The 15,000-nt window shown below is 36.1% G+C and overlaps 1 protein-coding gene and 1 non-coding gene across 2 annotated transcripts in view; both read right to left on the bottom strand.

Annotated features, from left to right (window-relative positions):
- LOC125028917 (COP9 signalosome complex subunit 2) overlaps window positions 1-4,118 on the bottom strand; it is a 10,476-nt gene extending 6,358 nt beyond the window's left edge. Inside the window, exons 1-2 of the mRNA XM_047618538.1 lie at window positions 3,971-4,118; window positions 733-927 (exon numbers count right to left, since the gene is read on the bottom strand). Coding sequence (XP_047474494.1) covers window positions 733-927; window positions 3,971-4,024 — 249 coding nt within the window. The 5' untranslated portion in view covers window positions 4,025-4,118. The remainder of the gene's footprint in view (window positions 1-732; window positions 928-3,970) is intronic.
- A 2,975-nt stretch (window positions 4,119-7,093) lies between these two features.
- On the bottom strand, window positions 7,094-7,167 carry Trnai-aau. The gene has a single exon. It is a non-coding gene; the product is annotated as a tRNA-Ile (tRNA).
- Window positions 7,168-15,000: the final 7,833 nt, after the last annotated feature.

The following is a 15,000-nucleotide window of genomic DNA, read 5'->3' as shown; positions in this document are numbered from 1 at the left end:
AGGAGGAGGAGGAGGTTGAAGAGGAGGAGGAGGAGGATGACGTGGAGGAGGAGGTTGAAGAGGAGGAGGAGGAGGAGGAGGAGGAGGTTGAAGAGGAGGAGGAGGAGGAGGAGGAGGAGGTTGAAGAGGAGGAGGAGGAGGAGGAGGAGGAGGTTGAAGAGGAGGAGGAGGAGGAGGAGGAGGAGGAGGAGGAGGAGGAGGAGGAGGAGGAGGAGGTTGAAGAGGAGGAGGAGGAGGAGGAGGAGGAGGTGGAAGAGGAGGAGGAGGAGGAGGAGGAGGAGGAGAAGGAGGAGGAGGAGGAGGAGGAAGAGGAGGAGGTGGAGGAGGAGGAGGAGGAGGAGGTTGAAGAGGAGGAGAAGGAGGTGGAAGAGGAGGAGGAGGAGGTGGAAGAGGAGGAGGTGGAAGAGGAGGAGGAGGAGGAGGAGGAGGTTGAAGTTGAAGAAGAGGAGGAGGAGGTGGAAGAGGAGGAGAAGGAGGTGGAAGAAGAGGAGGAGGAGGAGGAGGAGGAGGAGGAGGAGGAGGAGGAGGAGGAGGAGAAGAAGAAGAAGAAGAAGAAGAAGAAGAAGAAGAAGAAGAAGAAGAAGAAGAAGAAGAAGAAGAAGAAGAAGAAGAAGAAGAAGAAGGACGACGACGAGGGCGAGGAGAATGAAGAAGAAAATACAAACAGTGATAGAGCGCTGAACCTATCTTCCACCAACAACACAAGCCCACTCTCACTGCACCCGCTCATACCAGTCTGAAATTAATCTTGATCATCTGCTTAAGCGCCTTGAAGCCCCACTCCCCCTTGTCGCCCGCTTCCAGGTCCAGGACGCGCTGGAAGGAGGTGAGGGCAGCCCTGGGGTCATCTTCCTTCAGTGCTTTGCTGTTGTAGTACTGGTTTTCAAGGTCGACATCCGGCTCACTGTTGCTGTCTTCTGAATATTCCTGTACGGTTATGAATTTGGGTATTAGTTCAAGTGATATACCAGTAACTAGTTTTATACATTTATTAAAATATGTAGAACTGCCAATTCAAAAATTACCTGTAACCAATTAAAAAATTACCTGTAACTAGGAGAGTAAATTGAAAAATGCCTACGTGTACGTGTGCGTGTGTGTAACCATTTTCTTGTCAAACAACATAATCAAATAGCACGCTAAGATTTACAGCAAGATATATAATTCTAATTGACAACTCATTCCTGACTGTTTTGATTAATTTTATTTCCATTATTTTTCATCATATATCTAATTTATTCATTAATTCTAATGCAATCCATCAACATTCAAAGAAAACCATTGGAAATTTATTAAAAAATTGGCATTTCACTTTTGCACACCATGACCAGAAAGTCTTATTAGAATCCATATCTAATTAAACACTAGACTTTTTTATTAATCACATGAATAATTTCAATGATGTCGTCATAGAAATATCCACACACAGAAGGTAAATCTAACATTTTACACAAAAAAAGAAGAAGAGGAAGAGGAATAATAATAATAATAATAATAAGAAGAAGAAGAAGAAGAAAAATGTTGATAATGTGATTGTATGTCTAAACGTTAAAGATGACAGACAAACAAACAAGAAAAAAAACACAAACTACAGACATAAACAAACAAGAAAAAAAACACAAACTCTATCAATGTTCATGAATTATACATGAATGATATGAATTTGTAATTTATCTCTTATACAATCATTATATTGATTTGCAGTGATTCATAAATATCAATAAATCTGCACAAGCATCTAAAATAAATATTAAAATAAACTTCTTTAAAACATTTTAGGAGGGAAGCCAGAAGTCCTATTATAGTAAATAATATACAAAGTGCATCAACCCAATAATAGGCATCTGCAGCAAGATGATAAATGCAATGGGTTCTCAATCAAATCATGACACTTATGCTTAACATTTGCCAAAACCATTTCAAAACAGTTTGAACCCAATGCCGACAGAAAAATCTCTTTGCTCACTGTACTATTGTTTTGTTACATGTACCTAATTTTTCTGTGATCTTATTTATTTATTTATTTTATTATCTATTTATTATTATAAATATAATTATTTTTTTGCTATAAATCTCGATGCCGTTATTATCATTATCTGATATTCTAATTATTACAGCATTTGTAGAAAAGGTATGAATGTGAATAAATATTTTCACAGCACAAGAGATATTTGATTATACCTCTGACAGAAAAGCATGATTACATGGTGTCACAAATACAGATAATTCATTTATATATTTATCTATTTATTCTTTGATCTATTTATTTAAATCAAAACTGTTCAAATACATCACTTGATATTCATCTTCATTCATACCACTTCTATACATGTTGGAATGAACTTGGTTCACTATTACAGCATTATCAACAATACTAATTGCAATATAAAATAATTAAAAATATTTCTGAAAATCAAGGAAACGGGTAAACAGGTAAACTACGTCAGAATAGTGATCGATTCCTTAGTGACTAAGCACTTGTGGAGCCATCTATGCACAAATACAATTAAGAAACTAAACCCACTGTGGGATGGCATGCCATCCCCAGTGGCATCAGGTTATATTATACTCATCATAATAGAAGAAGAAAAAAAAAAACTATCTTACTAACAATCTTACCGCATACACTCACAATATTTCTCATGAAAAACTACATCCAGTTCCCACCCTATCAAAACCCAATCTAATAATTTTCTCCAAAGTCAATCGCCATCTTAAAACCCTCTAATTAGCTACTGATATATTCCTCATGATGTCAAGTGAGCATTTACAGTGGTTTTAGTCAGCACCTAGCAACAACAGCGACAATGCAAGGTGGCATTTATATCATTCTATCTTTGTCAGGGGATTGTGCTCCTAAAAATTCCTTATAGGGGGACTGCCATCTCCTAAACCCAACCTGGAATACCAAATCTCCCACACATTCCCATTAAGTTTGAGTCCAGACGGGTGTGTGTCGACAAAACCCAGCTAAGGCGGAGGTAAACATGCACAGCCTTGTATTTGGTCCTTAGTTATTGTGCAAGTTATGGGAGTTTTCAGATGATTATATTGCACTTGTCTAGTAATTCAGCTGACTATTTCTTCGTAATCCTGGTCCCCAATCACGAACAAAGAATAACTCGGGCCTAAAAGCTTTTCTTTGAAGGAAGTAAGCACAATAACTAAATAAAAGCTCAAAGATCTTTGCCCCTTAACATATAAAATTACCTTTCAATACAGTAGTTATAGCGGCACTTGTTACCGAGAGCGATGCACCCTCCTGAGACGAAATCCTAAATCGAGGGCGTCACACGAACCCACAATCCAAACCTACCCTTTCGCACCCTCTATTTATTCCCTAGACGGGGGGAACGGGCAATATGAACTCTGGCTGCGTGAGGGCGTTGTGAATTTAGTCTCTGAGCGGTGACAGGCAGCGGATATTCTTGTCATTTCACGTTGAATATGACTCCGGAGCTGCTGCACCTGCCTGGTTTATTCCTCTGTTTCTTGAGCTCAATTGGACGGCCGTCTTCATTTCCCTCTATCTCTGCGCGTCGCTTCCGGCAGCAAAAGCCGTCAAAGCGAGCGGAAATGTTCATCGTGCAAATGACACGACCAGACAGCCACAGCACAGCTCGAAGCATTCAAACGCCAGCCTCGGCCCCAACCTCACGTCTGTTAAAATAGCCGCCGCGCAGCACACACTTCCAGTCCACACCAACGGAGACGACAAAGGCCCCTCGGAGAACCGCCGCGGCGACAGAGAGCCCTCAATCAAGCCTCAACTAACAGAGAATCCTCCAGGAATCACGACGTATTTACATCCACAGGAAGGCACGTCCCCCACCCCCTCCTTCTCCCTTCAATATAAAAACGCCTCGATTTACGCCTTCTACGCCCCTTCTGGCGCCTCCTACACATCCGCCCTTCACTCCAGAAGACCCCGACCCTCCCGAGACACGTAAAAGCCGCCATCCCGACTCACCAGGTCGTATTCTTCTTCGTCATCGCACATAAAGTCATCTTCGGCGTCCGACATGATGGGCAGTTGGGTCGGATAAATAACCAGAACCCCGCGCTCTCTATCCCTTTTTTCGCTCCTATGGATGGGGATTTCGAGAGGGTTTTTAATTCATTCTCTCTCTTATTTTATGTTTTTTCTTATTTTGATATGTTGTTGCACATGTTCTCTTTGAGTAGATATATGAAGTAACAAAGCCTCGCGCTCTCTTTCTATTGGATTAGGACTTAACGAGGTCTTGTATTCATTCTCTCTCGTAATTCAATTATATCTTAAATCTTGCTCTTCACTAATTATTATGTTATTTTACATATTCTCTTTGATTACATTTACGTGAATTACTAAGACCTTGCGCTCTCTCTTTTTTTTGGCTTGGGTTTTTATATTCATTTTCTCGTTTTGTTTTTGTTTTTCTTTTTTCTTTTCAAATCTTGTTATGCTATTTTACATGTTAACACTGATTAGATATGTGAAGTACCAAAACCTCGCGCTCTCTGCATGTTCATTTTCTCTCTCACTTAATGTTTACTCTATCTTAATATGATTTTTTTTTTATCTTGTTCTTCACTGATCATTGTTATTAATCTATCAAAAGCCCGCGCTCTCTTTTTTATTCTTTATTCATTTATCATTATTATTGTTTATTTTTTTTTTCTATTTATTATTATTATTATTTTTTTTTTTGATTGGGACTTTACGAGTTGTTTTATTTATTATCTCTCGTAGTTTATGTTTTTTTTCCATCTTGTTCTTCACTGATTATTGTCATGTTATTTTACATATTCATTCTGATTAGATATGTGAAGTACTAAAATCTCTCTCTATCTCTCTCTCTCTCTCTCTCTCTCTCTCTCTCTCTCTCTCTCTCTCTCTCTCTCTCTCTCTCTCTCTCTCTCTCTCTCTCTCTCTTTCTCTTTCTCTTTTTTTTTGGGGGTGGGGGGGGTTACGAGTTTTTTTTCTATTCATTCTCTTAGCTTATGTCTTTCTTTATATCTTGTTCTTCTTTGATTATTATTATTATTAATCTAACAAAACCCCGCGCTTCTTCCTTTGACCTGGGATTTTGCTATATATTTTTTCTTACTGAATATTGTCATGTTATTTGACATCTCCTCTCTCTCTTGTTCTATGATTACTGCTATGCATTTCTTTTCTATATATATTTCATATTAAGATGTATATCATAAGTTGGATATACTAATAAAACCTCTTAACCTGGAATTGTCTTCATTTTATTCTTTCTTCCTCTCTCTTTCTCTGTTTTTCTCTCTCTATCCCTTTTTTCTCTCTCTCTTCCTCATTCTCTCTCGCTCTATATATATCCCTTTCGCTCTCGTTCTCTCTCTCCCTCTCTCTCTCTCTCTCTCTCTCTCTCTCTCTCTCTCTCTCTCTCTCTCTCTCTCTCTCTCTCTTTAAGTTTGGCAATTTTTTTTTGTTTCTCTCTATACCTTCTCTCTCTCTCTCTCTCTCTCTCTCTCTCTCTCTCTCTCTCTCTCTCTCTCTCTCTCTCTCTCTCTCTCTCTCTCTCTCTGTCTCTCTCTCTCTCTCTCTCTCTCTCTCTCTTTCTCTCTCTCTCTTTAAGTTTAGCAATTTTTTTTTGTTTCTCTCTATACCTTCTCTCTCTCTCTCTCTCTCTCTCTCTCTCTCTCTCTCTCTCTCTCTCTATATATATATATATATATATATATATATATATATATATATATGTGTGTGTGTGTGTGTGTGTGTGTGTGTGTGTATCCTTTTCTCTCTCGCTCTCTCTTTCTATCCCTTTCTCTCTCTCTCTCTCTCTCTCTCTCTATATATATATATATATATATATATAGATAGATATATAGATATTTATACACACACATATCTATCTATCTCTCTCTATCTAATCCTTTTGCTCTATCTCTCTCTCTCTCTCTCTCTCTATATATATATATATATATATATATATATTGTTTCTCTCTCTCTACCCCTTCTCTCTCTCTCTCTCCTCTCTCCTCTCTCTTCTGCCTTCCTCACTTACCTCTCTCTCTCTCTCTCTCTCTCTCTCTCTCTCTCTCTCTCTCTCTCTCTCTCTCTCTCTCTATCCTTTTCGCTCTCGCTCTCTCTTTCTATGAGTATATATGTACACACACACACACACACACACACACACACACACACACACACACACACACACACACACACACACATCCCTTTATCTCTCTCTCCTTCCCGCTAATCCTTTGGCTCTCTCTCTCTATATATATCTATCTCTCTTTCTCTCTTTCTCTCTAAGATTAACAAATTGTTTTTGTTTCTCTTTCTATCCCTTTTCTCTCTATTGTGCCATTTTCTCTTTAAATATTTTACATATTTCAATCCGGTTAAATATTACTTGGCCTGGTGAATTTCTAATACCTCCGTTGTTCCTCTAAGCAATTTATATGTATTTTATCTTTAAGATATTTGTTTTTGTATTTTATCTCATCACTCTGATTAGATGTCCCGTGGATTTTTTTTTTTTTTTTTTTTAATCCTTCAGGGGGAAACCAGTTTTTTTTTATGCTAACTAGTGGTATATAGTTTTAAAAAAGACTTTTAAAAATAGGTTAGTATTATATGTCAATGTCAATTTCACTCACTTTTTTGTCCCAAATATGAAAAGTCAAATATCGTGTCCGTTCTCCTCATATATCTTCTCCTAAACACTTGTTTTTCAATTCAAACAGGTAGTCACAGTATCAAGATCTATACACTTACAGTTACGTGTTAATGATAAATACAGCATAGAGCTTATTTCTATTATTTTGTTATATGTGAAGTTAGATTAAGTTGCCTCAAGTTAGGTCACATGAGGAGGTTTTGGGATATCGTTCTGCTACATGATTAGTTTTTTTTTTATCATCCTTATTATTATATGTAAAAAAAAAAAAAAAAAACATGTATTACATATATTAATATGTCCATATTAATTACAAGTAGCATAAAATCGTGTTGTCTTGTTTTTGTTCGATGTTAGCTCTTGCATAATACTAGCAATGGAGACCCAGGAAATGATGTGCTAGTGTACAGATATCGAAGTATCATCAAAGTAACGATAAAAATAGTTCCCGCTGGCCCGTAAGGGGATCGAACCCTCGACATCCGCGTTATTAGCACGGCGCTCTAACCAACTGAGCTAACAGGCCCGTATAAAGATTATTCTTATCTTAAACAACATTTTCATGCTTTAATCAGTACGTTTATGTAAACGAAAGTGTTAGAGGGTTGTATTATAGCACCATTTTGAGTATTATTGTTGAATGACGGGTCGTTTTGAAACATTTGCCGGACGAATCGACAAGTAGTTTTGTTATAATAGAATAGTTAGCCATACTATACTATTTTCTATGTCATCTTCCATCGGACCATTTTCTATGATATATCTATGGATAACTATTATTATCTTTCATCCGTATCGTTACTCGTCACACTTCATGGGATCTCTAGCAGAGTACATATTGGTTATTATACGCATTTTAAACCTCAGAAGATCCTATCAAATCACCTTTGTTATGTATTGATGGCGCAAGCAGAGTCATTTTTTTCGGATATTCACTATCTATATTTTTTTCTATTATCTTTTCCCGTTAATAATGGATCCTTCCCGTCATTTTTGATGAGAGGAATAAACAGTATAGTGTTTACGTAACAACAAAATCGAGCGTGATAACTTATTTATGAATGTTAAACTCATACAAAAATATTTGCGTCCATGTATTTGCACGAAACCTATACAATACCATGATACAAAAGCCAACCAAATCATTAATATGTGGTCAGTAAGTTCATTCGTTCCAAAATAATGTGTGTTGTTTCAGATGTTGTTAAATAATATAAAGGTATGTGTATTTTCAAATATTCTGAAACCTGCTGGTGTTATTCAAAAAAGGTACTCGGGGGAAAATAGGCATTGTTTGTACTGTACATAATAATAGTATACAGGATGCTACTGCGTAATGAATCTTGACCAAGACAATACGCGCGCGCGCACACACACATACGCACGGACGTGTGTATGTGTGTGTATATATATAAATATTCATATATGTATATATAAATATATATATGTATATATATGAATATATATGTATATATAAATATATATGTATGTATATACATAAATATATATGTATATATAAATGTATATATATGTATATATATATAAATATATATGTATATATATAAATATATATGTATATATAAATATATATGTATATATATAAATATATATGTATATATAAATATATGTGTATATATAAACATATATATATATATATATATAAACAATTATATGGAAATATATATATATATAAATGTATATATAGATATATATGCATATATAAATATACATATAAAATAAATATATATGTGTATATAAATATATATATGTAAAAGTATATATGTATATATAAATATATGTATACATAAACATATATGCATATATATAAATATATATGTATATAAATATATGTATGTGTATATATGTTTATGTATGTATGTATATTATTGTATAAATATATATTTCATAAATATGTATATATATAGACACATTCCTGGAAAAAATCGTAGAAGACTCATTGACGAGATTTCTATTAACCAGTAACCTACTATCCAGAAACACAAAATGGTTTTAACAGTAAACTGTCTACTTAAATTCACAAATAAAATTAATGTTGATATAAACAACAGCCAAATATCCTTGCTTGCATTGTTAGACCTATTCTGGGTTTTCGATAGTGTCACTCTCGAAATCCCTTTTAGTAAACTGATATATAAAAAAATCGAAACAGTAGTTATTTAACCAATGGAATCCAAACAGTAAAAAATAATGATATCTGACAAAACAGTTATTATTTATAAATAAACTAATACGGTTTTAAGAATCTAATGCAAATGCCGTTACGATACTTGCCTGCTTATCCACAGTCATTCAAGGTAATTATCCAAAGTGTCTCTTTGTCTTCTAACGACAGTAAATCAACAGCAGGAAGAAGACATGACAGAGGATCACGGCAAAGAAGACAAACTACCATACATGAACGTCTAATTGATCAATGACATCAGGTTTCTAAAATCAATATAAAGCACGACTTACTGCCATTCATTTTATGTAGATCTGTACTGTTGAACCAGTAACTGTAAAAATGGTATCGATTGTACATAATGGTATAAAGTCTTTCAAATTAGAATTTAAATTTGAACACACACACTATATATATATGTGTATGTGTGTGTGTGTGTGTGTGTGTGTGTGTGTGTGTGTGTGTGTGTGTGTGTGTGTGTGTGTGTGTGTGTGTGTGTGTGTGCGTGTGTGTGTGCGCGTGTGCGCGCGCGTGTATGTATATATGTATGTGTGTGTGTGTGTGTGTGTGTGTGTGTGTGTGTGTGTGTGTGTGTGTGTGTGTGTGTGTGTGTGTGCGTGTGTGTGCGTGTGTGTGCGTGTGTGTGCGTGTGTGTGCGTGTGTGTGCGTGTGTGTGCGTGTGTGTGCGTGTGTGTGCGTGTGTGTGTGTGTGTGTGTGACGAAATATATAACCGAAATGGACAGCAAAAGAAATTTTGGACAAGCTTATGATACAGTAGCCAGAGAAACCGAGATACAAGAACCGAATCAGGTAACAGGGCGGGTTCGAGGTCTCGGGAAGCTCTTCTCCCTCATGACGATGGAAGGTCCGCCAAGCCCCATTGACCGCTGCTTGAACAATTGGGTAGTTGGGTAGTCGTGATTGGGTAGTGTCCTAGTTAAAGAAGCTTCTATATTTTATCTTCAGTATAAATTCAGATTAATTAATTAATTTTACGTCTTTATAGTTAATCTGACGGGCTTTAACGCAGCAATTGATAAAACATGCATTCGATTCTAGCGTACCTAGTACCACGATTATATTAATTAATTTATGCATTTATTTCCCCATCAAGCACTGCCAATTTCGTGCACATAAAATTTAGGACAGTTCTTACACGAAATATAATATACCAGTAGTGTTAGGAACATCGGTTACCGCATTTTAATTCATCAATAAATTACATAACGTGTACAGATAGGTTAAATTGAGATCAATTCCAACCTTTTTTTTAATATCCTTTAACCTCGAGGGGACGTATTGTACTGAACAATTAACAAATCACTGGTATTGTCTTAGTGATTTGAGAATGGGTACAGTATTTCGATTTCGCAGATGAAAGCACACATTTCAAGAAAAAAAAGAAGAGTATACACACGTGGAGCTTAACTGTACTTGGAATGCCTTTCAATGCACAAGTAGGCTTATAGATATTTTTAGCCGGATTAATAGAAGCTCTGGGGATGAAATCAGCCAATGCATTACAGCTGGTTATTCTTTAAGTGTCGCCGAAGAGCTTCTATGATGTTTCTTAAAAAAAATAAAAATAAAAGAAGAAGAAGAAAACGTATAATTATCTCTTCCTATCTCTTCGGAGTATCTTAGGAATCTTGGACATTGGTTGACGTTATGAAATACGATGATTCAGATTAAAGGCATTTATTTCGACAAAACTATTGTGGTACATGGTAGATATATTTATAGTGCATACAGGGAAACATAGCTGAGCTTTCTAAGCGCAGTGTTACTTTGAAAAGACACCTATAATGTACAATGTAGATTTCAGGTTAAACAGAATAGATGTGCGTATCGCATTTGTACATATACAAAGACGTAAATACATTCGTTCAATAAACTGCACGTGCCCCTCCCTCAAGATCTGTGATTTGTTAACCGTTTCTCTAATGTTGAAACTTACTAATGATTCATGTAAGCATTCCTAAGACAGGAAATAATACAGGTAGGGAGAACCATCACAGACTCTTGTCTCCCTCTAGAAATTGGGAGAATCTGACCCATAGGTGTTTCCTCCTTTCTGAATGCCTGGCTATGCCCCTACTCTTTTTTCTAGATTAAATGGCTTATATTAGTCTTCATTTTAATCACCTAATATTCCATGGAAAGCACTTGTGGAGGATCTATCATTTTTTAAACAAATTCCACGCCGTACAAAATGTCGCTGAATACACGTATATGATCCTAATATAGAAGTATTGATCAACAGATTCTGGAAAATTGCGCATTGTAAAGCATAAAAACAGAAACTATTCATTTTATCGGAAGCAACAGAAATCTCCATATTTACGAGGCATTAAAAGCTCTGAAGAGACCAATTACGAATAACATAATAGCCAGGTGAAGCAGTAATTAAAAGCATTGCAAGCTATTTGAAATGCGTGAATGTCACAACACAGTCTTGTCACACATCAGCGATGTTGTCACTACAGTAGCATTCCTGAATTTTCTGTTTAACTATCCTTAGAAACAAAAAATGGAACGAAACAAAGGCAGAGTTAGCTTCTCAATAATCCTACTGGTTTCCGGTGCCTCACTGAGTGACGTCAAGTGAGAAGGTTACGGCCCTCCTTTCAATGGGCGCGCGAGAATGTGTGTTTGTGGGCGCTGATCCAATGTCGCGTGACTGGCATCAGAGCCGCAAAGCCTCCCACCAAAAACACAAATAAATAAATAAATACATAATATTAATGAATAAATTCGAAATTCGAACCCTCGACATCCGCGTTATTAGCACGGCGCTCTAACCAACTGAGCTAACAGGCCTCTTGTAATAATGGTTTCAATCAAGTCTTCTTAATTAAATCATGCATAATACATAATGCACATACAGTATAAAGTACCCAAGGTCAGTGTCGATATATGCTTACAAAATGTGGGGAAAGACGAACGTATATACAATGTGTACTAAAACTAAAACATATATAGCAGTGTCATGTGGTGTATTGCCTAATGTACAAGTCAAAGGATAAATTTCCATTCACGTAATATTTATGTGTGTATCATATATGATCAGTTGTATTAACATATATATACATACACACACATACACATACACACACACACACACACATATATATATATATATATGTATATCTATATATATATATATATATATATATATATATATAATGTGTATATATATACATACATATACATATATACATACACATATATATCTATATTTATGCATATATATATATATATATGAATATATGTGTGTATTTATATGTATATATATACATATATATGTATATATGTGTACACACACACGCACACTCACATACACACACACACACACACACCCACACACACACACATATATATATATATATATATATATATAAACATACACACACACACACACACATACACACACACACACACACACATATATATATATATGTGTGTGTGTGTGTGTGTGTGTGTGTGTGTGTGTGTGTGTGTTTGTATGAATGTATGTAGATAGATAGATGTACGATATATACATACATATGTATATATATATATGTATATATACGTGTATGTATATGTATATATGCATATACACATATACATTTATATATATGTGTGTGTGTGTACGTATACAAATATATATATAAATATATGTGTGTGTGTACACATGTGTGTGTGTATATATGTATAATATATATATATATAATATATATATACATACACATATCTGTGTATATATATATAATATATATATAATATATATACATACACACATATCTGTGTATGTGGATGCGTGTGTACACACACACACACAAACACACACACACACACACACACAAACACACACACACACACACACACACACATATATATATATATTATTGATGGGCGATATTGATTTTTTTTTTTTTTTTTTTTTTTTGTGGGGGGGGTCGATTACTCTGATTACTTTTGCGATCAGTAAGCGATTACTATTCGATTACATTCAGCTGGATATCGATAATGCAGCGGTGCATTAGCATAGTGTAAGGTATAAATTTATGGTTTTAGTGTAGTTTATCTCTTTCTTTTTCGCTCTCTCTGGGTGGAGGCTTCATGCTCAGGGTGATGTGAAGCGATGGGGTCATAGATCTTAACCCATTCGCCCCGGATTTATGTTCTGTCCCCTGTAGGTTTGGGTGAATTTTGTTACCTACAGATGGCTCCACATGTGCTCAGACGGCAAGGAGTCTATCAGTAGGCCCTAGTTACCGATCCTGATTTCCCCATTCCTTGAATTGGCGGGGAAATTAATACCATTGCTATTGAAACTGTTATTATTGTTATTGATGGTATGATTATCAATTTGTCATTAAAATAGTTCAGACAATGAAATGATACAAAATACCCTTTCTTAAAGTGAAAGAAAAGGTAAACAGGTGAGATAGGTAGTTTCTAATAACTGGCTACTTGGTGATCAAGAACTTGTAGAGCCGTCTATGTGTAAATACAATAAATAAACGTGTATTACAGTGGGCACGGCATGTATTCTTGCCACATGGGGCGAATGGGTTAATTAGCGGTAACTGCTTGCTCACCTTCTCGCTTTCAGCTCCCACCGCTGGCTAGCCGGGCGCGAAAAAGGAAGCACCTATGCATAAACCTCCCCTGCTGGTTCATAGCCTATCCTTTCTCAAGACTTCCACAGTGCCTCCTCGTGGCCGCCCATGGAAACCGGGTACCTTGCGGTCCTTAGTTAAAGTGTGGAGGGTCTTGGAGTAGCAGGTCCTAAATTTACGGTCATAGCCGTCCAGCCCTTCTCTCTGGCAGTGCAGCTTATAAATAGAAATACAGTCTGCCTCACCATCAAGTGAGGCAGACAATTCCAAACACAATCAGTTATCCATAGAGATGCAAAATAGTGTGGGGGAGAGATAAGCAGTGCAGTCTCATCCAAAGTATGCTGGGCCCTGGCGTTCTTGGATCTTTTCCGTTTGGCGTACAGCGCTAAAATTAATTTTAATATAGATTTTCTTACGTATTTTTGTCCGTAGAATCCGAATATGACAACCGTTTTATGGAGAAACGAACAGTTTTTAAGTTATTTTCTCCCTATCTAATACATATTTCTGTATTTTCAGAGTGAAATCATGGAGAAAAAAAGTAATGTTAACTTAACCCTAACCCCTAACCTAACCTAACCTAACCTAACTTAACCTAACCTAACCCCTAACCTAAGCTAACTTAACCTAACCTAACCTAACCTAACCTAACCCAACCCCTAACCTAACCTAACCTAACCTAACCCAACCCCTAACCTAACCTAACCTAACCCAACCCCTAACCTAACCTAACCTAACCCAACCCCTAACCTAACCTAACCTAACCCTAATAAATTGTATATAATACTGAATATTACGACTTTTTAAAGTTTGAGTTCCTTCAGTAATAGATAGGAAGAAAATCACTTTAAAGGCAAATAATTCAAAAACTGTTAATTTCTCCAAAAAAATAATGTGATATTCTGATTCTACGGACAAAAATACATAGGAAAATCTATATTAAAATTACTTTTAGCGCTGTACGCCAAACGGAAAAGACCCGCGTCCTTCCTTCCAGCCACCAAGACTCTAAGCAACTCAGCAGTGTGCCAGGTCAGACTCATCCAAGGTAGCAAACAGATTCCCTTAAAAATCACAGGGAAAGTAGCCCACATCCTGTTCACAGACACAAATATAGGCCATTTTTGTAACATTTCCGAAACTCCTAACAATTTGATATACTTTGATGTTTGCCCTTTATGCGTGTGCTTTTGGAACCTGTTGAAACATCTTTTTCGGGGATATATTTCATGCAGTCTCAGAAAGGGATTTATATTTTGGTTAATTACGAATCGTATCATAAATTTCTTGATAAACAAATTATATAAAGCATAAAATGTTCCTGTGTGTTTTTTTTTTTTTTTTTTTTTTTTTTTTCCAGCAGTACATCTGATACATGTTCACTGTATATGGGTAAGATTTGAAGTCAATCATGAGGATCGCTGGAAGGACATGGTAAGAATTTCCGTGTCCGAGTCATATGACGTGGTATTGACTTCGGGAAAAGGAATGTCTTCAAAATCATTCTGTACCTCAATGAAATAATCTTACAGGCTCACAAATATCAAAGAAAATGCTGTGTATCTT

This window comes from Penaeus chinensis, chromosome 9 (assembly GCF_019202785.1).
Source record: "Penaeus chinensis breed Huanghai No. 1 chromosome 9, ASM1920278v2, whole genome shotgun sequence".
In the NCBI taxonomy this organism is placed as follows: Eukaryota; Metazoa; Arthropoda; class Malacostraca; order Decapoda; family Penaeidae; genus Penaeus; species Penaeus chinensis.
The sequence above is the reverse complement of the archived record's forward strand: the minus strand, read 5'-3'. Positions and strand labels throughout refer to the sequence as shown.